The sequence below is a fragment of the Salvelinus namaycush genome, chromosome 12 (genome assembly GCF_016432855.1).
Source record: "Salvelinus namaycush isolate Seneca chromosome 12, SaNama_1.0, whole genome shotgun sequence".
NCBI lineage: Eukaryota > Metazoa > Chordata > Actinopteri > Salmoniformes > Salmonidae > Salvelinus > Salvelinus namaycush.
In genome coordinates, this window is record NC_052318.1 from 37,494,765 (window position 1) to 37,521,672 (window position 26,908).

A 26,908-nucleotide genomic window follows, 5' to 3' on the forward strand; every position below is an offset into this window, starting at 1 on the left:
TGTTGGCTCGGAAGTTGCCCCAGACCTCTCCCCCATTCCCGCGGAGTACCAGGACCTCCGGGAGGTGTTCAGTAAGGCTCGGGCCACTTCGCTTCCGTAGCACTGACCGTATGACTGCGGAATTGACCTTCTCCCAGGCACCACTCCGCCCCGGGGACGACTGTACTCTATTGGGTCCGGAGACCAAGGCTATGGAGACCTACATCGAGGACTCCCTAGCTGCAGGGTTCATCCGTCCTTCTGCCTTCCTCGCTGGCGCAGGGTTCTTCTTTGCGGAGAAGAAGGACAAAACCCTGCGCCCGTGCATTGACTACCAGGGTCTAAATGACATCACGGTGAAGAACCGCTACCCGCCATCTCCTCTGCCTTCGAGCCGCTCCAGGGGGCCACCGTGTTCTCCAAGCTGGACCTACGGAACGCCTAACACCTGGTGCGGATACGGGAAGGGGACAAGTGGAAGACTGCCTTCAACACGGCCAGCGGTCACTACGAGTATCTGGTCATGCCATTTGGGCTTACCAACACCCTTGCTGTGTTCCAGGCTCTGGTTAATAATGTTCTCTGTGACATGTTGAACCGGTTTGTCTTTGTCTACCTCGATGACATCCTCGTCTTCTCCCTCTCCGCCCATGAACACATGCTCCACGTCCGACAGGTTCTCCAACGCCTCCTGGAGAACCAGCTTTTTGTAAAAGCAGAGAAGTGGGAATTCCATCGCTCCACCATCCCCTTTCTGGGTTACATCATCGCTGCAGGGATTGTACAGATGGATCCCGGAAAGGTGAGAGCGGTGGTTTATTTGCCCCAGCCTACGTCCAGGGTGCAGCTGCAACGTTTCCTGGGATTCTCCAACTTTTATCGCCACTTTATCCGAGGTTACAGCACCCTGGCTTCCCCACTGTCTGCACTCACCTCTCCCAAGCCTCTGTTCACGTGGTCCCCAGCTGTTGACCGGGCGTTCCGGGATCTCAAACCCCGCTTCACCACAGCTCCCATCTTGGTTCATCCTGACCCGTCCCGCCAGTTCGTGGTGGAGGCCGATGCTTCGGATGTCGGAGTGGGGGCTGTCCTGTCCCAGCGTTCTGCCCTTGACCTCAATTTACATCCCTGCTCCTTCTTCTCCCACCGCCTCAACGCCACGGAGAGGAACTACAATGTGGGGAATCGTGACCTTCTCGCGGTGAAGATGATGCTGGAGGATTGGAGGCACTGGCTGCAGGGGGCAGAACATCCGTTCATTGTGTGGACTGACCACAAGAACCTGGAATATCTCCGCACCGCCAAGCGCCTCAATTCCAGGCAAGCTAGGTGGGGCCTGCTGTTCACCCGGTTCAACTTCTCTCTCTCATACCGGCCAGGATCCAAGAATGTCAAGCCGGATGCGTTGTCACGCCGCTATAGCCCCACTGCTTCAACCCCGGAACCCGAGTCCATCCTTCCCACCTCATGCCTGGTGACGGCACTCAGCTGGGGAATAGGGAAGCAAGTTCGTGAGGCGCAGCGTTCCCAGCCGGGGGGGGCCCAGATAACCGGATGTTCATTCCTGACGCGGTCCGCTCCTCGGTCCTTGAGTGGGCACACTCCTCCAGGCTTGCCTGCCACCCGTGCTCCCAGCGGACCCTGGCCTTTGTGCGACAACACTTTTGGTGGCCTACCATGGTTCCTGACATCTCCGCGTTTGTCACCGGATCTGTGCACAGAACAAGACTCCTCTGCAAGCTCCGGCTGGCCTCCTTCAACCTCTGTCTGTCCCTCACCGTCCCTGGGGTCACATATCCCTGATGGCCCAGGTCATGGTGCAGCACGTCTTCTGGATCCATGGACTGCCAGTGTACACTGTCTCCGACCGGGGTCCTCAGTTCTCGTCCTGGTTCTGGAAAACATTCTGCACACTCATTGGGTCATCGGCCAGCCTCCGTGTTCCACCCCCAGTCCAACGGCCAGTCGGAGCGAGCCAACCAAAACCTGCAGACAACTCTGCGCTGCCTGGTCTCCGCCAACCCCACCACCTGGAGCCAGCAACTAGTGTGGGTCGAATACGCCCGTAACACCCTTCCTTGCTCTGCCATTGGTCTATCGCCCTTTGAGTGTTTCCTGGGGTATCAGTCCCCGCTCTTCCCTGAGCAGGAGGAAGAGGTTGGCATACCTTCGGCCCAGATGTTTGTCTGTCACTGTCGTCATACCTGGAAGAGAGCCCGGTCGGCCCTTCCCTCTAGGGACATCCTGGACCCAGGCGTCGCAGATGTCCAACGCCGGCACCCCGGTCAACCAGGTATGCGACCAGGTAGGACACCAGGGCTGGGGTGGGGGGAGGGTATTCTGCCTGCCCTGACCCTGAGCCTGCCTAACATTCGGTACCTTGCCACAACACACTGGATTGTTGACCCCTGCCTGCTCTGACCCTGAGACTGCCTGCCATTCTGGACCATTTGCACCCTGTCTGGATTACTGACCTCTGCCCGCCCTTGACCTGTTGTTTTGCCTGCCCCTGTACTAGTAATACACTTTTGTCACTTCGACACTGTCTGCATCTGGGTCTTACCTGAAACGTGATAGTCTGGTATATATATTTAGTTGACACACTTGTGTGATGTCTGATATACATGAATAAAAATGTATTCACCCTGGACATGAGACTTGCATTTACTTTACACCTTTTGAATCATAAGTTCTAAGTGTTGTCTTTGTGTATAAGATACCAAGTTAGAAGTTAGTGACAAACATGACTTACTGACAGAGTGCACCATGTTCCTGCTGGTAGCACGGCTCAACCTAGATGCAGAGAAATGTCCTGCCTTGTAGTATGGTTGCATCCATCTCCACCAGGCTCCAAGAAATCAGATGACAAACCTGCAGAGATTAACAAAAGAAAATGGTACCTGTATTTATGATTCAAGTATCAGTTTGCCTATTTCACATTTATGTCTTTAAATGACAGCAATAGATCTGATTAAAAGTATCCAAGCTATTTTGTGATAATGGCTATGACAAATTTACTCTTATCCAGAGTGACTTACAGTTAGTGCACACAACCACGTATCACAGGCATAGTAAGTACGCTTTGGCTCAAAAAAGTAGTTATCAGCAAATTACATTGCATACATGTGAATTTACAACTAGCTAAGATATTATTTATATTATGGCACCACGTCTCATCTCAGTAACAATTGCTAAGGCGAACATTGGTTATTTATTCCATCATGAAAACACGCTCCTCTTTATTTGACTATAGTTAGCTAGCTGCTAGCTTATTAATTAAGTATCCACTATTGTTTAAAAAGTGATCTGTCCCCAGTCGGGTTGTTCTGCTGCTCCAGTTTCAATTGTCCTGCCTCCGGCTATGGAACCCTGACCTGTTCACCGGACGTGCTACCTTGTCCCGGACCTGCTGTTTTCGACTCTCTCTCTCTACCACACCTGCTGTCTCGAACTCTGAATGCTCGGCTATGAAAAGCCAACTGACATTTACTCCTGAGGTGCTGACCTGTTGCACCCTCTACAACCACTGTGATTATTATTATTTGACCCTTCTGGTTATCTATGAACATTTGAACATCTTGAAGAACAATCTGGCCTTAATGGCCGTGTACTCTTTTAATCTCCACCTGGCACAGCCAGAAGAGGACTGGCCACCCCTCAGAGCCTGGTTCCTCTCTAGGTTTCTTCCTAGGTTCCTGCCTTTCTAGGGAGTTTTTCCTAGCCACGTGCTTCTACATCTGCATTGCTTGCTGTTTGGGGTTTTAGGTTGGGTTTCTGTATAGCACTTTGTGACATCGGCTGATGTAAAAAGTGCTTTACAAATACATTTGATTGATTGATTGATCTAGTTAACGTGAGCTAGCCAACATGTATTGCTTCTGACATGCCACAATCCTGCTTGCTTTACATCTGACAGATATTTAGGTACCGTAGCTAGCTAGATAATAATGGTTTATGATAATTGCAATTGAGTTAATTATCTAGCTAGCTACCTAAGTGTAAAACTGAGAGTCTGGCTGTAAAAAGCAGCTAGCTAGCCAACTCTACTTTATCAGTTGTAGCCAAGATAGCTAGCTTGATACTCAGTAACGTGACCTTACCATGCTTTTCTGGACAACTGGACATTCCTCTCGCCCATCTCGGTTGACTCCTTCTTGTCTCTTGGTCTTCTTCTAGGTTCAAAACTATATGGCTGTAGTCCGATGCCTTATTGTCAAAAGCAACCCACCCGTAACACAGCCACCTCAGTGCAGGCAGGGAGTCAATGGCTCAGTGTTCCAAAACTGTTAATCTGTTTCTATGTCAAGCATGTTTCTTTGTGTTTTAATGGTGCACGTGCAGCACAGCAGCATATAATAGATTTTACCTCCAATTTCCCCTCAAAAAAGTTACATATCATATTGATACATAGCTATATGCGCTACATATTATTGTTTGGGGAGTGCTATTGTGGAACATGGCCTTTAAACTTTGAACATGTTCTGTCATTTTGAATGCAGCCCAGGCAAATGCAATTGATCAATGTGCCTTGGCATTGATCATCCAAAGTTGTTTCAGATACCAACCACATATGTTTGCTTGACACCCCCCCATTGTCATATTGGAGGAAGAAATACATAAATAAATGAAATAATATAAATGAATAAAATGAAAGAAAATGGGATGAATTATTTAAATAATTATTTATTTATGTGTGCAATCATTCATTCATTCATTCATTCATTTATCTATTTATATGTGCAATCAGTCATTCATCTATCTATTTATATGTGCAATCATTCATTCATTTATTTATCTATTTATATGTGCAATCATTAATTCATTCATTTATTTATCTATCTATTTATATGTGCATTTATTTATTTATTCATAATATTTATCTATTTATGTGTGCATTTATTTATTTATTCATTTTATTCTAATTATGGCAGGTTTGGTCCTCCATATGATCCCTCTGTCCCTATAGTCTAATGTCCCCAAACAAGCCAGTAGGGGTCACTGCAAACCAGCTGACTGTAAGTCATGCCTTAATAGACTGGACTGCCCTGCAACGGCAGACTGCAATAAAACTGCTGAAGCTACTTACAATCTTACTCAACCCTTCATCGGACTGCTCACCAACACTAAACCAGCACATCACTGAGCGGTGAGTAACCTAATATTCGTTTTTATTTTTTAATTAGACCACGGTGTGTATGCTACATCTTTCTCCTCTCGATTAAACTGTTGGTCATGTGAAGCCACCAGTGTGATAAAGAATGAGGGCAAAGCAGCTTAAAGGAAGCGCATTATGACCAAGCTGTGACTACAGCGACAATAACCTCTCCACAGTGTTGGATACGAGTAGGCAATAATTCAGCAACAATGTATACATTCTGTCAGGAATATGTTGTTGCAGGTGTAACCGAACAGCCCAATGACACAGACGTCCGTTCAACGTCTAAATTTGATTTACAATTGGTTGAGTTCTCAATTTAACATGAATTCAACGTGATATCAACAAAACGTGTCACCATGTCATTGGATGTAGGTTAAAAGTTAGGTAAAAAAAAACGAAATGCCCTTTCGTTGACTTTTTGCAAATCCAATCAGTTTTTCGCGTTGATTCAACATCACAGATTTTTGGGGGGTTGAAATTACGTGGAAATAACATTGATTCAACCAGTTTTTTACTCTGGGTGGTTACATTTATGTTAATGTGTTTGTAATTCCCACCAGATATATGGATCGCATAGGCTATAGGCAATCATATCGCACATATTATATGCTACTGTTCATATTCCGTTTATAGGCTATCCTTTTGTTTTTAGATAGTGGTCAAATTTGTCCATGCATGACTGCTTCTCATAGCAGTGCTGTGCGGCACGAGACGCATGGGGAGGGTCAGTAGCCTAGTTTGTGTAACTTTATTGATATGTCCATGTAAATTGGAGAATGGCTGTGTCTTATTTATTTTTGTCAAGTGTGGTTTATCAATGTGTTGCAATAGTAGAGATAACGCTGTCACCACTGTAATTCACTGACAGCTTTCAGCTGCAGGGCGTGGTTAGGGTGGAGTGAGGTGGTCAGGAAGTGAATGGCTTCTGATTCAGCAACTTGATTGGAAGATGAAGATCCATACATGATCCAATATATGATGCTTTCAAGACAAATGGGAACTCTGTATAAAGGAAGGTCAAATCATGACATCTGTGATCTTTCAGGTCGGAAAGTCAGAGCTTTAGAAAGATGCCCGAGTTGGATGACCGTTCAAAATTATTTTCACAGTCGGAAGTCGGAGATATCTGAGTTCCCAGTTGTTTTGCGACTATAATTGATTAAGATTAGATAAAAGCCAGAACACTCTTTGGCCCCTCAGGACTGGGACTGTACCGGTTGGTGTAAAGGGAGTCTACTTAGGAAACCTTGGTTCCTTTTTCTTCGGGCACATTAGGTTTCAATGAAGGGGCAACAGGACACACTCTCTTTTGCCCTATCCCTCCCACTTACAACTTGGAAAGAACATTACTTGTGTCACGTCAATGGAAACTTACAAAAGTCATATCAGCATACCAACTTCTTTTGGAAACCCCACAGTAATCTGCCTGAAATTGTGGAACATCACTTGTAAGTGTAGTGGTTTTAAACAGTTTACTGACAGAAAAGAAGCAACATTGTTATTTAATGAAAGGCAGCCTCCAACACATCTGATACCTTCACTACGACAATGGTGTCTGGTTGCTTCTACCTAGCCCTTGGTGATTTAAGTTAATTGACACATTGAAATGCATTGCTGTGTAAAGCTGACCCCTGACAGTTTAAAGGCCAAGTCCAGTCAAAATTCTGTTTTCCTATGTTTTGTATCATATTGTACAACAGCTGACGAAAAAAAATTGATTAGTGTTATTTCCTGATAGTTGCTGGTTGAAAATAGAATCTACACAGGACCTTCTAATCAGCAGGTTGTGCATGGGTGGAGTTTTGGCTTTCCAGGGTGACATCACCATGCGGTAAATTGGTTAGTAGACCAAAAAGAAAGAGTTTCAACCAACCCCCTCTGCCAATAAACAGCTTGTTTTCAGGTTTCTCCTCCCCACGCAGACCACTCCCAGACTGTCCTAGCAAAATTATTGCCTGAGAAAGAGTTTTTTTGCTAAAAAGCAATTTTTGCCAATTTGAGTGAAAATATATTAGTTAGGCACTAAATTGTTACTGAGAAATGATTTGATATTAGTTTTAAAACAGCTGCATTGGGTCTTTAAAAATGTTACTTGCATGTTCATGAGAGTACTTTTCTATATTCCAGCATAATATACTGTATCTTTAAATTGAAAGTAACTGCAAAAATGATCTGTTATTGGAAAAGAGGTTTGGAACTCTCTTTTATTATTGGCCTATTAAGCCACTTAAATATTAAGTCCCTTGTTTAGGGGACCTGGGTGATTCTGGTACCGGTTCCGACTGACATTTTTGCTTATAAATTGATCTGTGGACACCGTAGATCACATTTGCTTGCATTGAGCGGTAGTTATGGTTCCCACGGATACAGATGTATATCCAAAGATTTTTACCACTAATCCAAGATAGACCACAACCTGTTGTTTCCAATGGGAGCAAATTAATCATATCGGGCAGAACAATCAAGGAGGTGGGCAGAGCCAAGCACGAGCTAACGAGAGCCTATTAGCGTGTTCAAGCATCTATTTCCATTAGGGAACACATAGTCTGTGAAGTGCGTGTGTGCAATAACTCAATTAGCCCTTGCACTTCTAAACAGCACCGTTTACATTTTTTTGGGGGGAAAGCGTAAAGTGTACAAAACTTAGTCCACTCTGTTCGTAACAGATAGTAGTTTTGGGAACAGAACTGTATTGAGATCAAATGTTCAATCGATGAGAAAATGAGCAGAAAGTCGACCAAAATCCATCTCGCTCCATCTTCTCCCACTGCCGGCCACTGGGCTTCCTCTCATCACCATAATTGGTGCTGTGTGGAAATGCCAACCGGATGCTTCAGATTTATACATCCGGTGAAACATCTGGCTCATTTCAACGATTATGGATATACTGACAAGATACTTGTCTCTCCTCCCTAACCATGGGAGTTGTTGTTCTCATAGCAGCACTGTGGGCTGTCAAGCTCCTGCCTATTACTCTATTTGGATTGGTGGATACATCTCATTATTTTAACATTTTAAATTCAATGAGGGCTGTGGACGTCAACTCTCTGTATTCAATGGAGAGGGAGATGCTATACTACTAGCCTCGTGTCATGAATATGCATCGCCCTCTCGAGACAACTCATATATGAAGTGTTTTTCACAAAGTTGCCGGGATGTCACGTGTGCTACTTATATCAGTACACTTGTAACAACCTTAGCCTTATGAAACTTCTATTCAGTCAAATAAACCTCACGTAGCAAATAAGACATTTAGATTTTTTGTTGACCAAATTTGACTCTCATTGACCTCCATACAAAAACTCCTCACTTGGGTACCGAAAGAAACCTAACAATGCCACCTGCTATAGAAGACCGATTTTTGGGCAGAGTTGGGCCTCTCATGGCTAGAAGGGATCCAGCTTGTATCAAAATAATGTCAAAAGTTAATTTTATTGTTTGCGTTTTAGCTAACCCTGAACCTTTTCCTAACATTAACCTAATTATTCTAACCTGCTTTGTTAATTATCCTAACCTGCTACGAAAAGTAAAATCTGATGATAAATTCACAAAAGCTGGATTCATTCTAGCCATGAACCTTTTGGTCCTTTCTTTCGCTTAGCCTCTTCCTCTCTGCTCATTGTCTGTCTGTCTGGTATATTTTTTTCTGACTGAAGTATGACATGTACTCTGACACCACTTGAAGCTGGGTGTCTCTCCTACAATTTCATTCTCTCTTCTGACTGTCCATTAACCTCTTAAATGTAAAGCCCCCATATTTGGGGACCCTATTCAATTTAGTCTAGTATGAGAACGGTAGCCCCTATCTGCAAAAGCAGGGTGTCTGCGGAAAGCTAAGTATCTTGCCTATTGATCTGTACCTTCAAATCTTTGTGACTTACTATCATATATGGGCATACTAATTTCTAAGGGAAGGCCGAGCCGATGACCTCATTTAAAGTGGGCTGCGACCTACATTCCGGTTAGTGTTGTGAGCATAAACAAAATAAACACGGAATACGGTCATACACACTGAAAGCCGGGACTCCACAGATCATGAGGATATCTTATTTGTCTGCCTGTGACCTACCGTTATTGATCACCAGCCCCGAGAGTCAAAATGTTTATTTTACACGTTTTCACCAAACAGTAAACATCTTACAAGGTAAGCTTCAATTTGGTCTGTGTTTGAGCTATAGCTACATGGGGGTATGAAATTAATCCTTAGGTTGGTAGAAACAAATATAGCATATTGACAATGTTATCTGATGATGTATGACTTAATTGCAACATCGAATGTCCACCTGTAGGCACATCTGCACATCTGTAGGCATCCATTACACAGGGGATTGGCTACTATGGCACCTTGACAGTCTTGTAGCGAATGAGAAAAGCTTTCCAGGGATATACAGTTGACCTGGGTGGGAAAAAGCAAGGCCTAGAACCTTTTATGCGTAATGCAAACTATTGCTACCTGGCTCAGAGATGAGACGCACCGAGCACACTACATTACATTGTAAACAGATTTCATCGCTTTAATTTCATCACTTTAGCATAAAAGATGGCTTCTCACGGGGGAATAAAAAGGTAAAAACTAAGAATATTGAATAGGAAGATAAAAAGAAGGTAGCTATGAATAAATATACCGACATAGAAGCTTTGAATAAAATACTGTCTGGACTCGGATCAGGGGAGTGATTTGGACAACAACGAGGTTATGGACTTGCTTTCTAGAAGGATCCACTTTTAGATCTGTAAGCAAATTATTTTCATGACTTTGTATAGCTAATTTACTATATGTATTTCATTTTTTATAAGTTGTCTACTTTTTGTGCTTTGAATTTAGTTTACATAGGCCTATGTAACAAGCAATTTCAATGTTATATAATTCCATAGTAGTTATTGTCTATGTTTCATATTAGTTCACTGTTTGATGTTCTAAGTTTCATCCTTGTAACTTTGGAGAGACTACTAAACTCTCATGGCCATTGTTTATTTGTGGTTCTCACCTTTGCATTGGTCTCCAAAGTGTTACTGTTTGCATTGTGTGTGTTCTTCAGACCCTCTTTGTGTCACTGTCAGATAACGTTTAGGCCCCCCCTGGGTCAAGGTCTTCACCCCCCACTGCAGTTTCAATCACCCCGTCTGATGGTTCTACATCCGCGAAGACCCCTTTCCTCTTCAACCATCCCCACTGCAGGCCTTGGCACCACTCCCCTCCCTGCAAGTTCATCTGGAGCTGCGGTTGGCTGGGTGGAGATCTAGGCCTCAACAGAGAAGAGGGAGAGGCAGTGGAAGCAGCACAACAGAGGGATTTGATTTGATTTGGATCTCTTTTAGTCCCCATTTGGACTAATCTTCCAAGAGTCCTTAAACATTTAAAATACAATTTATAATACGAACACATTTCCACATATAACACACTATTACAAACATACATAATGACCCAATAAATACTCAATCTAAAAAAAGATGAAACTAAGGACAGGTGGCATTGAAGATGAGGAGCCAGAACAATTTAGGTTTAAATGAACAGAAGGCCCACAGATGGTTAGTGATGAAACATACACCCCTTACAGATGTTTCAGCTCTACTTTACCACCTCTGCACTGGGGATGCTAATTAGTAATAACAACAAGTATGGGGCCATGAAGTAGCAGGGGGAAGGAAGATGTCCTGGAAACCTGTCACCATGGGTGACATGCTCAACTACATTTCCTTGGGGATTTACATGGGACTGGTAAATGTATCAAGACTAGTTGACAACTGGAGTCCCCACTCTATCGGTTCGAGTTCCCCACCTCCATCATAAGTGAAAACCGATTCTTGACCATCAACCGTACTCTTCACATGAGTGACCCACAAAAGGATCAGGGAATGTCCAGAAGAAGGGGGCTGCAGGGTATGATCGTCTTGCAAGAGTCAAGCCCCTTTATCATGACATGGTGGAGGCATGCAAAACTTACTTCCAGCCTGCTCAAAATCTATCTATAGATGAGCGCATGGTTGCCTCAAAGGTTCCAATTGGCTTGAAGCAATATATGACAAATACGTCAACCAAATGGGGCTACAAGCTCTTTGTGCTAGCCGATTCAGCCTCTGCCTACACATGGAACTTTTTCATTTATGAAGGCAAGGCGATCACACCCACAGGGAAGGGCCTTAGTTATGACTCTGTCATGCAGCTGATGGACTTCCCCTTACTTGGCAGTGGGTACAAGCTCTTTGTGGATAATTTGTATACTAGTCCCATGCTTTTCATAGACCTCCTGAACAAGAAAATAAGAGCTTGTGGCACCATTCGTCCGAACAGAATCTTTTCCCCCAAGACCAAGGTAAACGACATGACAAAGACAGTGGAGAGGGGGACCCTACGTCGGATCAGGACTAACAAGCTGCTTTTTGTGAAATGGAAGGACACTAGAAGAGTAACCATGCTCACCACACAGCATAAGGTATTCAATAACAACCATGTCTCAAGGAGGGTGAAAAATGCCAATGGGGCATGGGTGAGGAAGAATGTCCCCATTTCTGTGAAGGACTACAATGCCATCATTGGGGGTGTCGACCTATCTGATTCTCTGATAGGCTACTACCAGGTCCTCCACAAGACCAGGAAGTGGTAAGACTTTTTTTGACCACTTTGTGGACATTGCTACAGTAAATGCTTTCATTCTCTACAAGCAGATGGCCAAAGCAAAAAGTCAAACCCCTCTCTCCCAGTTGGCCTTCTGAGAGCAGCTGGTGTTGGAAATGGCTGAATTTGAGGCCCAAAGCAACCTCACAACCATCACAAGACCCCCCACTCAAGGTGAGCGCCACTATCCAACACACATGCCAAAAGACAAAAGGAAGAACTGCAAGCATTGAACAAAACACAGGGGGGAAAAAGGGGGAAATGCCAGATCTTCTGTGCGAAATGCCAGTTTGCTTTTTGTTTCCTGGCAGAGAGGGACTGCTTCAAAGACTACCACGACATGCACAAGAATGGTGAAAGTGAAATCTAATAATTTACACCTGGGATGTAAAACAAATGCCATTTTGTAAATAGTTCAGCTTATTTCTATTTTTGCACCTTCTTTAATAAAGGACAATTGTGTAACCAAGTTTGTTTGATAAGACATTTTTATATATGTTTTATGTATACTTGATCTTGTGTATTCTGAACTATGTAACTCCTATCTTCTGATCATTTCCTCATCTCCCAGATGTCTTTCCAAGTTTTGGCATGTCAGAATCATGTAATTACACATGAATAGCAGTTATTTTTGGGTATGTCTATTTAGGTGGAAATCTACATTTTGCCATTACATTTAAGAGGTTAACTCCTGGCTGAACCCTACTTCACAGCGACTGACAAAGCACATGTCTGCAATCCTTACATGGTAGCACAGCAGGTTTCATCACTAGCAGGTCGATTTTATAGCCAACTTGATCAAAGTAATCTAAAATAATTCATAGATTTTAAACCAAAAACACTTTCTGTTTGTCATAGACAGACAAGATTAATATGAGATAAAAGGAGAGTTCCTAACAAGTTCAGGAAGCCAAGCCAGAGCTCGGTGTGACGTTCACAACAGTGGGGGCAGACATTTTGATCAAGAGAGACCTTTAGAAAATTTGCAAATATGTATTTTACAGTTATAAGAAAGGTGAAATCTTATACTTAGCCATTTTATAATTTGATTATATTTAGAAAGCTTAAGTCATTTCAAGCCTTATTCATTACAGTTTTGTTCAATAGGAAATACATATAAAATATTTGCATCATATTTGTACTGTGTAGCTTATGTCCTCAAAAGTGACTACACCTCAGCAATTTATACACATTTTTACAAGAAAGATTTTTACATTGGTGTATGCAGCATTACTAGTTATTGTTTATAGCCCTGTTATGCAAAATAAAAATACTTATGGGGATTACTTAGATTACAATTTAGATTTACATGATGTCATCTTGTAGACCAAAATCGCATCCTACAAAAACTGGCGGAAATGTCATGTGGTCTTTTCAAACAGCTCTTACACTAAAAGGGCCTGATCATCATTTTCACATGTTCACTGTAACATTCCAACCTCATAGTGTGGATATATTGTATATAAAACACATGACAATCGTGATTTTGTCTTCACTAGGCCTTTAACATTCTTAATAAAGAAATTGGAAATAACTATTTCACTCGTATTGTAATTATAGGTCATATTTCATAGAAATCTGGAAACACTGGACAGCTACTTTAAATGAGCCTAGACATTCCCGGGTAACAAACACTCTCTCTGTCATGAGTCATCGTCTCTAGCCATGGGTATGATCTGTAAGGATATCTCATTGCCATTGTATTGGATGATTGTTGGATTATGGCCTGGCCAAATACTTACTTGACTGTCTCTTCTCTCCTCATGGCCCCTCTGATTACATTTCAAAGTGTCACCCAGATGTTTCCATGACCTGGGTCAAAAGCGTGAACTGATACTTCACTTGTGTATGGAACCTCCCCTGGTGTAAACTGACACAAACCAACCTTGAGGGGGTTGCTATTTGGAGCCAAATATGTTCCATCTGATTAAGAAAGACAAGGATGAGAGGAAGAAGGAGAAAAAAGACAGGAAGGACAAAAAGGAGAGGATGTCCCAGGCAGAGCTGACGAGTCTGGACGAGATGAGCCAGAGGCGGGGCTTCTTCAATCTCCACCGAGGAGGCTCTAAGAGGGACTCCAAGGTCAAGCTGGAGATCTCCAGCCCCATCCCTATCAAGGTGGCTAGCAACACAGAGCTCAGCCTTACTGATCTAGATGCTGATCGCTTCAGTAACCGTGGCAGCATGGTCCTGGACCTGGGCCAGGTGAGTGCAGCCAGCTCCAGTGATGACATCAAGGGGGAGGGGGGACAGGATCCCCATCGCATCTCTGTGAAGGAGCGGGCGGCCAAGTTCGGTGGTCTGGCCAAGCAGAACTCCCAGGTGGGCCAGATCATGAAGCCCTTCTCCCAGATGAGCAAAGAGGAGAGTGCCTCTGAGGCTTCCACACCAAGCTCAACTCAACCGTCTCCCCAGTTAGAGAACAAGGTGTTTGACACCTACCACAGACAGGCTTCCCAGCAGCATCCCCAGGTCCACAGCAGGGCTGGGAAGAGGGTTCACATCCCAGAAGTGGTGGAGAAGACCTTCCCTGCAGACCTGCGACTGCCTGGCGTCATGGCTCCACCTATGCCTGAGCCCAGGGAACTGGAGCTGCAGCGCCGCAACACAGGAGACTTTGGTTTCTCCTTGCGCCGCACCACCATGTTGGACCGGAGGTCTGACGGTGGGGTCTACCGGAGGGTGGTCCACTTTGCTGAGCCTGGAGCCGGGACCAAGGACCTGGCGCTGGGTCTGGTGCCTGGAGACAGGTTAGTGGAGATCAACGGGCACAACGTGGAGAATAAGAGCCGGGACGAGATCGTGGAGAAGATCCGTCAGTCTGGGGACTCTGTGCGGTTAAAGGTTCAGCCCATCGTGGAGCTGAGTGAGCTGAGCCGCTGCTGGCTGAGGAGCAGTGAGGGGCTGCGCAGGGAGGCCTACGATGTAAGTACTTAATTTATCTTGCCTTTTTAACCTTTTCAACCAAGGTGCTGCCAGTAATAGATTCCACATATCAGTGGACTCTGCTGAATGCTGATGACTGTGAGTCTGTACTTGAGAGAATTTGTGAAGGGCCTGTTGGAAAAGGCCAGTTCCTAATGAGGAAGTGTGGGTATCTTATTATCTTTCACTGCACATGCTCTGTGCTGCTTTTATCATTTTAAGTTTCTAAACACAATTTTTTAGCAATCTATCAAACTCAATCACTACCTTCCATTGAACTGAACTGTGTGTGTCAGGAAGAGTTGACTCTGTTTCTGGACCTGTATATCCAGTTGATGACTAAATACTGTTGAAGTATTTCGTCATCATTAAGAGAAGTAGTGTTTACCTTCCACACTTGTCTCACCTGGGAATGTGAAGCATGGCTGTACTGCCCCATACTGAGTGGGTTTTCTCATGTTTGGCATTCATCAGCAGGGATGCCTGCCTCTCAGTTAGGAAACCAGTAAGCACAGTACTGCAGTGCCTTCGGAAATGATTCATCCCCTTGACTTATTCCACATTTTTTGTTCTCATCCATTTACACACACTACCCCATAATGACAAAGTGAAAACATGTTTTTAGAAATTTTGCAAATGTATTGAAATGAAATGCACATGTGTCATTTACATAAGTATTCACACCCCTGAGTCCTACTTTGTAGAAGCCCCCTTGGTGGCGATTACAGTCTTTTGGGGTAAGTCTCTAAGAGCTTTGCATACCTGGATTGTACAATATTTTCAGTATTACTTAAGTGCCTTGTTGCAAACAGGATGCATATTTTAGAATATTTTTATTCTGTACAGGCTTCCTTCTATTGACTCTGTCATTTGGGTTAGTATTGTCGAGGAATTACAATGTTGTTGATCCATCCTCATTTTTCGCATATCACAACCATTAAACTCTGTAACTGTTTTAATCTCTGAGCAGTTTCCTTCCTCTCCGGCAACTGAGTTATGAAGGACGGCTGTATCTTTGTAGTAACTGGGTGTTTTGATACACCATCCAAAGTGTAATGAATAATTTCGCCATGCTCAAAGGGATATTCAGCGTCTGTTCACACATCTACCAATCGGTGCCCTTCTTTGCAAGGCATTGAAAAACCTCCCTGGTTTTTGTGGTTGAATTATGCGATTTGTTAAGCACATTTTTACTCCTGAACTTATTTAGGCTTGCCATAACAAAGGGGTTGAATACTTATTGACTCAAGACATTTCAGCTTTACATTTTTTATAAATTAAAATAAAATTCTACAAGCAGAATTCCACTTTGACATGAGGTATTGTGTGTAGATCAGTGTCAATGTGATACATGTTAAATTCAGGCTGTAACACAACAAAATGTGGAAAAAGTCAAGTGGTGTGAATCATTTCTGAAGTCACTGTACGTTGTTCCACAGTCACCTCACAGAGAGGGGGACACGTTTCTCTCTGTATGCCGGGTGTCTATCACAGTGACATCTTTTTTTGTTTTTTTACCAAAGCCCCATATACTACCCACCACTGCGACCTGTATGCGCTCGTTGGCTGGCCCTCGCTACATATTCGTCGCCAAACCCACTGCCCCCAGGTCATCTATAAGTCTATGCTAGGTAAAGCTCCGCCTTATCTCAGCTCACTGGTCACCATAGCAACACCCACCCGTAGCACGCACTCCAGCAGGTATATTTCACTGGTCATCCCAAAAGCCAACACCTCCTTTGGCGCCTTTCCTTCCAGTTCTCTGCTGCCAATGACTGGAACGAATTGCAAAAATCACTGAAGTTGGAGACATATCTCCCTCACTAACTTTAAGCATCAGCTGTCAGAGCAACTTACTGATCGCTGCAGCTGTACACAGCCCATCTGTAAATAGCCCATCCAACCAACTACCTAAATCATCCCGTTTTTGTACGCTTTTGTCCCGCTTTTGCACACCGCTTTTGCACACCAGTATTTCTACTTGCACATCCTCATCTGCACATCTATCACTCCAGTGTTAATTGCTAAATTGTAATTACTTTGCCACTATGGCCTATTTATTGCCTTACCTCCTTACTTCATTTGCACACACTGTATACATATTTTTCTATTGTGTTATTGACTGTACGTTTGTTTATCCCATGTGTAACTCTGTGTTGTTTTTTGTCGCACTGCTTTGCTTTATCCTGGCCAAGTTGCAGTTGTAAATGAGAACTTGTTCTCAACTGCCTACCTGGTTAAATAAATGTGAATTAAAGTGAGGAGCTGCCTTCAGTGGAGAGGCATGATGACGCTGTCCTGTGTGTGTCTGGTTTATGTAATCCCATACTCCCCTTCCTACCTCCCCCTTTGACTCCAAACAAAGGCGAGCTGGGGGGGGGGGGGGGGGGGGGGGGTTGTAGGACAATAGCACAAAGATTACAACAGCCCCATGGCCATATGTTGTTGCAATAACAAGCGAAGGCCCGGTTTGCAGTTGTCTACAATCTCATGGCATGAGTTTTTGGTTCAAGTTGCACTGCAGTAGTTACAAGAGAAGCATATTGTTATGGTTTTTATAAGGATTTGATGGACTTTTGGTCAATACTCTATGCTCTGTTCATATAGGGAGTCAGTGTGGCAGTTGAAAGTGTGGCTAAAAGCTCTGTCCTGCCCCTCCCTCTTCTAACCTTTTAAACCCCACACACTTGCCCCATGTTCCTGTGTAGCAGGTCTTTCTACTGTTATCTCTCTGGTATGCTACCAGAGTAGGGCTCCTGTCATTCCTACTCTTTTCCTCCTCTCCAACAGTTACTGTATATGACAAGATTCCCCAACATTTTACTATCCACTTTTTATTACTCATGATTAGGTCCTAATCAGGTCCATTTGTTGTGTAGAGATACAGGGACATCATCACTAATTCAAGGATCCTGCTGACTCATAATACATGGTCTAAAATGGAACGGGAGGTTTTTTGCTTCCTCGTGTGAAGAGGAAGTGAAGATCACAGCTCCTTTTTATTTTTTATTAGACTGGTGGTACGTATCCATGTCAGTCACCAGAGGGTTTGTTATTCTGGTGCCCAATGCCTGCTGCACACAGGGCTTCAGCAAGAGTCTGAATACAAGCCTGGGGAAAATCACTCAAATCTACAGACTAAATGTGAGAAGGGTGTCCATTCCGAGCCTTTGCCCCTCCCTGGACAGAGTATGCATTAGTCTGTATCCTGGTTCACTACTAAGGCAATTCTGAGGTTCTACCCAGATGTGTGCCCTATCTTTCACACCCCCTGCTGGGTCAGGGCAGTGGGTATGTTAGCTAAGAAGCTTATTCCCAACCACCCAGCAGGCCCATGCTCTCTACAGACAGATGCCACACTGACTCAGGCTCCAGATAGACCACTGACTGGGGTATTGTTGTCAGGTTTAGTAGACTTAGCAGAGCAGCATCAGACAGGTCTGGACTGGTCTTCTGATTTACATAATGTGCTGTACTTGATCATATCCTCTTTTCATACCCTTGTATTGTGGCCATTGTCCTCTTGGTCCTGTACAGCAAGCTGTGGGTTGGTATTGAGTTGTGCTGGGAATGTGTGACTTTCTGCAGATGGTTAAAGGAGCTGGAGGGGGAATTTACAATCACGTTGTGTTAATCAGAGAGTTTAGAATGGATTGGGGAGATGGATCTCTAGCTAAGTGCTAAAGAGAGGATCTTTTCTCTGGTTGCTGTACCACTAGATGTCATTTTGAGAATATTTATAGTATCAAAGTCCATTTCCTTCTCTTTTGGCAAGGTGTGTGGAATGTTGACTTTCTTCCTCCATTGCCCAGGAATGTGGACATTGCTCTGTACTGCTGTCTACCTAGAGTCTACATTTTAAAATAGAACTGCACAGAATACGGCACTGTCCATTTGATTTCACAATTCCTCAAAAGTATGTGTTCATACATGTATCCATATTGCCAGTGTGACCACGTCACCACCGCTAGTTAAATGGATGGGGTTGGTTGGGAATGTACTTTGTGTGCCTCTGGACTGCACATAAACAAGCAGTGTGAAGGTGTTGTGTTTCTCGTTACTCTCCCATAGCCACCACCAGTACGCAGGCTTGACAGGCAGGAGCCACACACCTGGCAACCAGATGCTCAGAGGCTTACACATAAAGGCACTGTGAACATTGTAATATACTTAGCATCATATTTGTTTTTATTTTTGGCCCCTTTTCTATTGTTATATATGTTATATTTTTTACTGAGTGTGAACGTAACTAGAGGTGTTTCATGCCAAAGCTCACCGAACTACCAACAGTCTCTGGGCTTTTCTTCCCAAACTTTTAAAAAACATTTTTAAGAAGTACAGAGGTTCAAACTGATATATCATACACTGTAGTTGGGCGAAGTTATGCTACTTTAAAAGTTGATAAACTTGTAACCCAACTTTTGAGAAAAAGCACCTGAAAGATTTTGTAGAGAATTTCACACTAGCTAGAGAGCTCTTCTTTGTGTACGCCCATTCAGCATTGTTCACACCCTCTTAAGCCTTAGCCCTGCCCATCTCTTTAAGATTTCACATTTCTTTTTGTGAATGGGTCTCCTTTGTTTAGCTCCAGCTACATTCAGGGCAGCAATGTTTAACGCTGTAGCATCACTTTAGCAGTTGTCCATAGCTGTGTCTATAAAAATCTATGGCAGCAAATATCAATACTGACCAGGGAAGGCCACATTCTTTTTTATAAAAAATAAATAGTGTTATTTCTTATTTCGTAATTTTTTTTTGCCCATTTTTCTCCCCAATTTCATGATTTACGATCTCGTCTAATCGCTGCAACTCCCCAACGGGCTTGGGAGAGGCGAAGGTCGAGTCATGCGTCCTCCGAAACATGACCCGCCAAACCGTGCTTCTTAATACCCACTCGCTTAACCCAGAAGCCAGCCGCACCAATGTGTTGGAGGAAACACCGTTCAACTGATGACCGAAGTCAGCCTGCAGGCGCCTGGCCTGCCACAAGGAGTTGCTAGAGCACGATGAGCCCGGCCTAACCCGGACGACGCTGGGCCAATTGTGCGCCGCCCTATTGGACACCCGGTCACGGCCGGTTGTGATACAGGATCGAACCCCAGGCTGTAGTGACGCTGCAACACTGTGATGCAGTGCCTTATACCGCAGTGCCACTCAGGAGGCAGTCAGATGTATGTTAACAAAAGAAAAGAAAAGAGAATCTTATCGAAAACATTGTGAGCACTGCATTGTGAAATACAATGACTTTATACATATATTGCAATGAGAAACATGTATTTGTAGATGAAACACTGATTTAAGTTTGGTAAAAATGTGACTATGATTTTTGTGTTGTACTTAGTCAATTGAAAATGTGCTTAGGGTTTGAAACTGCCTTTTTGATCTGTTTTGTAGTGAAAATGTAACACATACACTACATGACCAAAGGAAAGTGGACACCTGTTTGTCGAACATCTCATTCCAGAATCATAGGCATTAAGATGAAGTTAGTCCTCCTTTTGCTGCTATAACAGCCTCCACTCTTCTGGAAAGGATTGCCACTAGACGTTGGAACATTGCTGTGGGGACTTGCTTCCCTTCAGCCACGAGCATTAGTGAGGTCTGGCACTGATGTTGGGCGATTAGGCCTGGCTTGCAGTCGGCATTCCAATTCATCCCAAAGGTGTTCGATGGGGTTGAGGTCAGGGCTTTGTTCAGGCCAGTCAAGCACAGAATCTTCTAGAATATCATTGTATGCTGTAGCATTAAGAGTTCCATTCACTGGAACTAAGAGGCCTAGCCTGAACTATGAAAAACAGCCCCAGACCATTATTCCTCCTCCACCAAACGTTACAGTTAGCTCTATGCATTTGGGCAGATAGCATTCTCCTGGCATCCCCCAAACCCAGATTCGTCTGTCGGACTGCCAGATGGTGAAGCGTGATTCATCAGTCTAGATAATACATTTCCAGTGCTCCAGAGTCCAATGGCGGTGAGCTTTACACCACTCCAGCCGATGCTTGGCATTGTGCATGGAAACCCATTTCATGAAGCTCCGGACGAACAGTTCTTGTGCTGACGTTGCTTCCAGAGGCACTCGGTAGTGAGTGTTGCAACAGAGTACAGACCATTTTTACATGCTTCAGCACTCGGCGGTCCCATTCTGTAAGCTTTTATGGCCTACCACTTCGTGGCTGAGCCGTTGTTGCTCCTAGATGTTTCCACTTCACAATAACAGCACTTGCAGATGACTCGGGCAGCTCTAGCAGGGCAGAAATTTGACTAACTGACTTGTTGGAAAGGTGGCATCAAATCAGAATCAAATTTATTTATAAAGCCCTTCTTACATCAGCTGATATCTCAAAGATATCAGCTGTACAGAAACCCAGCCTAAAACTCCAAACAACAAGCAATGCGGGTGTAGAAGCACGGTGGCTAGGAAAAACTCCCTACAAAGGCCAGAACCTAGGAAGAAACCTAGAGAGGAACCAGGCTATGAGGGGTGGCCAGTCCTCTTCTGGCTGTGCCGGGTGGAGATTATAACAGAACATGGCCAAGATGTTCATAGATGACCAGCAGGGTCAAAAAATAATAATCACAGTGGTTGTAGAGGGTGCAACAGGTCAGCACCTCAGGAGTAAATGTCAGTTGGCTTTTCATAGCCGATCGTTCAGAGTATCTCTACCGCTCCTGCTGTCTCTAGAGAGTTGAAAACAGCAGGTCTGGGACAGGTAGCACGTCCCGTGAACAGGTCAGGGTTCCATAGCCGCAGGCAGAACAGTTGAAACTGGAGCAGCAGCACGGCCAGGTGGACTGGGGACAGCAAGGAGTCATCAGGCCAGGTAGTCCTGAGGCATGGTCCTAGGGCTCAGGTCCTCCGAAAGAAAGAAAGAGAGAGAGAATTAGAGTTAGAGAGAGCATACTTAAATTCACACAGGACACAGGATATCTTCAACCACCAACTTACCATCCTGAACACCTCCCAGGGACGGCATGGAGAGCACCAGTAAGCCAGTGACTCAGCCCCTGTAATAGGGCATTCTATGACGGTGCCACGTTGAAAGTCACTGAGCTCTTCAGTAAGACCATTCTACTGCCAATGTTTGTCTATGGAGATTGCATGGCTGTGTGCTCGATTTCATACAACTCAGCAATAGGTGTTGCTGAAATAACCACTTGTGTATAAATTCAACAAAAGAAACATCCTTTTTTCAGGACCTTGTCTTTCAAAGATAATTCGTAAAAATCCAAATAACTAAACAGATCTTCACTGTAAAAGGTTTAAACACGGTTTCCCATGCTTGTTCAATGAACCATAAACAATTAATAAACATGCATCTGTGTAACGGTCGTTAAGACACTAACAGCTTACAGACGGTAGACAATTAAGGTCACAGTTATGAAAAGTTAGGACACTAAAGAGACCTTTCTACTGACTCTGAAAAACACCAAAAGAAAGATGCCCAGGGTCCCTGCTCATCTGTGTGAACGTGCCTAGGCATGCTGCAAGGAGGCATGAGGACTGCAGATGTGGCCAGGGCAATAAATTGCAATGTCTGTACTGTGAGACGCCTAAGACAGCGCTACAGGGAGACAGGACGGACAGCTGATCGTCCTCGTAGTGGCAGACCACGTGTAACAACACCTGCACAGGATCGGTACATTCGAACATCACACCTGCGGGACAGGTACAGGATGGTAACAACTGCCCGAGTTACACAAGGAACGCACAATCCCTCCATTAGTGCTTAGACTGTCCACAATAGGCTGAGAGAGGCTGGACTGAGGGCTTGTAGGCCTGTTGTAAGGCAGGTACTCACCACACATCACCGGCAACAACGGTGAACAAACTCACCGTCGCTGGACCAGACAGGACTGGCAAAAAGTGCTCTTCACTGACGAGTCGCGGTTTTGTCTCACCAGGGGTGATGGTCGGATTCGTGTTAATCGTCGAAGGAATGAGTGTTACACCGAGGCCTGTACTCTGGAGTGGGATTGAGGTGGAGGTTCCGTCATGGTCTGGGGCAGTGTGGCACAGCATCATCGGACTGAGCTTGTTGTCATTGCAGGCAATCTCAACACTGTGCGTTACAGGAAAGACATCCTCCTCCCTCATGTGATACCCTTCCTGCAGGCTCATCCTGACATGACCTTCCAACATGACAATGCCACCAGCCATACTGCTCGTTCTGTGTGATTTCCTGCAAGACAGGAATGTCAGTGTTCTGCCATGGCCAGCGAAGAGCCCGGATCTCAATTCCATTGAGCACGTCTGGGACCTGTTGGATCGGAGGGTGAGGGCTAGGGCCATTCCCCCCCAGAAATGTCCGGGAACTTGCAGATGCCTTGGGGGAAGAGTGGGGTAACATCTCACAGCAAGAACTGGCAAATCCTGGTGCAGTCCACGAGGAGATGCACTGCAGTACTTAATGCATCTCGTGGCCACACCAGATACTGACTGTTACTCTTGATTTTGACCCTTTCCCCCCTTTGTTCAGGGACACATTATTCCATTTATGTTAGTCACATGTCTCTGGAACTTGTTCAGTTTGTCTCAGCTGTTGAATCTTATGTTCATACAAATATTTACACGCGTTAAGTTTGCTGAAAATTAACGCAGTTGACAGTGAGGACTTTTTTGTTGTTGTTGCTGAGTTTATTATATAGTATACTTGTGAAAATTGAATAAAATAAATTACTCAGAATAATGGCAGAAAATCAAGAGAACTCAAGGTACCTCTCCTTGATAACCCCGCACACCAACTTCAGGAAATACTTGACATTTCCTCCCCACAAAGAAAAGAGAGTGGGATAGAATAAATGGCAGATTGAAATCGCAGACATTTCTCCCACTATATCAGAGAGGATATTTCAGAAAAGGAGAAATGTAACCAGTTTCAGGAAGGTGGGCGTTTGACGCTGTTACCTACTTCAGTATTTATTTTTTGTTGCACAAATCCCTTCATGAACATGTGTAGTTTCATTTGCTTTAAAAACAAACTGGAATGTGACCTGGAAATATGAATAAAATGTTATTTTATGAGCCTAGTTTAGTCAAGGAGAAAGCCTACCCGTTGCCTACCATTAAAAAACAATGGAGAAAATTCATCCCATAACATTTTCTCTTGGAAATAGCTGTTCTAACATTCAGCCTAAAGTAGCAGCCAATGTGTGGTGTTTGTGAGGGTGTTGGTGGATGGAAAAATGCAGAGTCAGGCACAGGACACAGATGAGTAATAGTTCAAATTTTCTCAAAATAAAAGTAAAGTTCCAAACAAGGAACAAACGCAATATTCCAGAGCACTATACACGAACCCACATGACAAACAATAACGCACAAAACAGAGAGGGAAGTCCGAGGGTTAAATAAGGAACATAATTAATGGAATGGAAACCAGGTGTGTATGATCAAGACAAAATGAAAATGAAACATGGATCGGTGGTGACTAGAAAGCTGGTGACGCCGACCGCCGCCCGAACAAGGAGAGGGACCAACTTCGGCCAAAGTCGTGACAGTGTTCAATGTAGGCCTACATTCCATGAGGCCTACAGGGCTTGACATTAACCTGTTTATCCACTTGTCCTTCAAACAAGGAGGGGACTGAAAATGTGATGGTGGTGTTTGATGCAAGAAACCACTTTACAAAATAAAATGCATTATTAGTCACATACCAGTATTATGAGAATCAGACATTATGCTACCCTCTGCCTATTGGCTACTTAGCTTATTCAAGCCTGTCTCAAAATACATTGCCCCTTTAAGACAAAAAATGCTCCTTACCTGACTTGGTTTTCAAAGATGTCTCAATGTATACGTTTTTGTTCTATTGTAGGAAGCTATCACTCCCCTATTGCTGATTACAAATGATCTATAACTGGGCTAATAACTCACTAACTAGCAAAAGATATGAACAAAATGTGCACACGTGGCTACATGCAGCTCTCACTTTAATCTCAAAACAAGTGCATCTACGCACGAACTGTCACATTCGTCGTAGTGAGTAGACCAAGGTGCAGCGTGATGTGAATACATACTTCTTTTAATAAAGAAATAACACTGAACAAACTAAACAAAAGTGACCGCTATATACAACGAGTGCAGACATGCAACTTCACATAGACAATAACCCACAAACCAAACTGGAAAATGGCAACCTAAATAGGATCCCCAATCAGAGACAACGATACACAGCTGCCTCTGATTGGGAACCAATTCAGGCCACCATAGACCTACATATGCCTAGACTACACACACACACCTAGACATACAAAAACCCTAGACAATACAAAACAATCATACCCACCCTCGTCACACCCTGACCTGACCAAAATAATACAGAAAACATAGAATACTAAGGTCAGGGCGTGACACGAACGCTCATTTGTATTTTATTTGGGATCCCCATTAGCTGCTGTTTTTTAAAATCTGATTCTACTGCTTGCATCAGTTACCTGATGTGGAATAGAGTTCCATGTAGTTATGGCCCTATTTAGAACTGTGCGCTTCCCACAGTCTGTTTTGGACTTATGGATTGTGAAGAGACCTCTGGCATGTCTTGTGGGTATGCATGGGTGTCTGAGCTGTGTGCTAGTGTAGTAGTGTGAACAGACCGCTCGGTACATTTAGCTTGTCAACACCTCTTACAAAAACAAGTGGTGATGAAGTCAATCTCTCCTCCACTTTGAGCCAGGAGAGATTGACATGCATATCATTGTTAGCTCTCCATGTACATTTAAGGGACAGCTGTGCTACCCTGTTCTGAGCCATTTGCAATTTTCCTAAGTCCCTCTTTGTGGCACCTGACCACATGATTGAACAGTAGTCCAGGTGCGACAACTAGGGCCTGTCGGACCTGCCTTGTTGAGTGTTTTCAAGAAGGCAGAGCAACGCTTTATTATGGACAAACTTCTCCCCATCTTGGCTACTGTCATATCGACATGTTTTGACCATGGTAGTTTGCAATCCAGGCTTACTCCAAGCAGTTTAGTCACCTCAACTTGCCCAATTTCCACATTATTCATTACAAGATGTAGTTGAAGTTTATGGTTTAGTGAATGATTTCTACCAAATACAATGCTTTTCGTTTTGAAATATTTAGGACTAACTTATTCTTTGCCACCCATTCTGAAACTAACTTCAGTCCTTTAAGTGTTGCAGTCATTTCAGTTACTGTAGTAGCTGATGTGTTTTGTGTTGAGTCATCCACATACATAGACACATTGGCTTTACTCAAAGCCAGTAGCATGTTGTTAGTAAAGATTGAAAAAAATAAGGGGCTCATGCTGTAAACACAGTCCAGTTCAAAGTAAATGGCACAGGTCCATTTGCATATAGGCCTACTACAGCTCTGATTGTTTATGCCGCACCAGTCTATTTAGAGTACGGGCTGAGTAGTGTGTGTCAATGCAATAGAATCCTACTCCGATGCTTTCTGTCTTCAACAAAATCTCTTGCATAGTTAGTTTCGGTATGTTGCATTGAAAGTTGCTAATTTTACGTTGATTCGATCACAATTGCCACAGTAAAGGGAAAGGTTGAAAGTCTCATCAGGGAAGACTCTAGAACAGTGGTCACCAACCTTTTCTGAGTCAAGATCACTGAATCAAAATGCAAGCCAAGATCTACCGCTCTGATTTTTTTTAACATGACTTAAGAAAACGTAAGCCTATGCAACATTAACCAATTAAAACAGTACTGTAGCAGTAAGCTATAGGGCCAATACATTATCACCACATATTGGCTTTGCTTGAAGTGCCCTGCCATTGTATTGTTATTCGGGCCATTAAATATTTTTTTTTGAGGTGGGCTATATGATCACACCGGTAATAGATCCATTGTTGTATTACTTGTGAAGCACAGCTGAGTGAGCATACATTTTATAAAATGTGCTAATTATTTTTATTTTACTGGGCTGATGGTGCCTGCATCTGATGGTCAGCTCTCCCTTTCCTCCACTGACCAAAAAAGGAAACTGTCTTCCAGATGATTGCGGAACTCGAGTCGCACCGTATTATTTCTGTCTCATGCACAAATTCATGTTGTTACTCCTATGAACAGAGAAAGTGAAATATTCCTCGACGTTAAAGACCCAAGCCGCAAATAAAACAACGCAAGCCTATAGATACACTTTCCTACTCATTCATTACCTCTGCAGTGCTTGTTGTAGCGCTGAGTGTAAATAGTAAGAAGGCAAATTTTCTAGCTTATAAAATCTTATTTTATTTGTCACATGCCCCGAATACTACAGGTG

At 43.8% G+C, this 26,908-nt stretch overlaps 1 protein-coding gene across 1 annotated transcript in view; it reads left to right on the forward strand.

Moving 5' to 3' along the window:
* The first annotated feature begins 5,056 nt into the window (after nucleotides 1–5,056).
* The window catches only part of LOC120057198 (unconventional myosin-XVIIIa-like), a 110,307-nt gene continuing 88,455 nt past the window's right edge, over nucleotides 5,057–26,908 (forward strand). Inside the window, exons 1-2 of the mRNA XM_039005682.1 lie at nucleotides 5,057–5,125; nucleotides 13,543–14,678. Coding sequence (XP_038861610.1) covers nucleotides 13,668–14,678 — 1,011 coding nt within the window. The 5' untranslated portion in view covers nucleotides 5,057–5,125; nucleotides 13,543–13,667. The remainder of the gene's footprint in view (nucleotides 5,126–13,542; nucleotides 14,679–26,908) is intronic.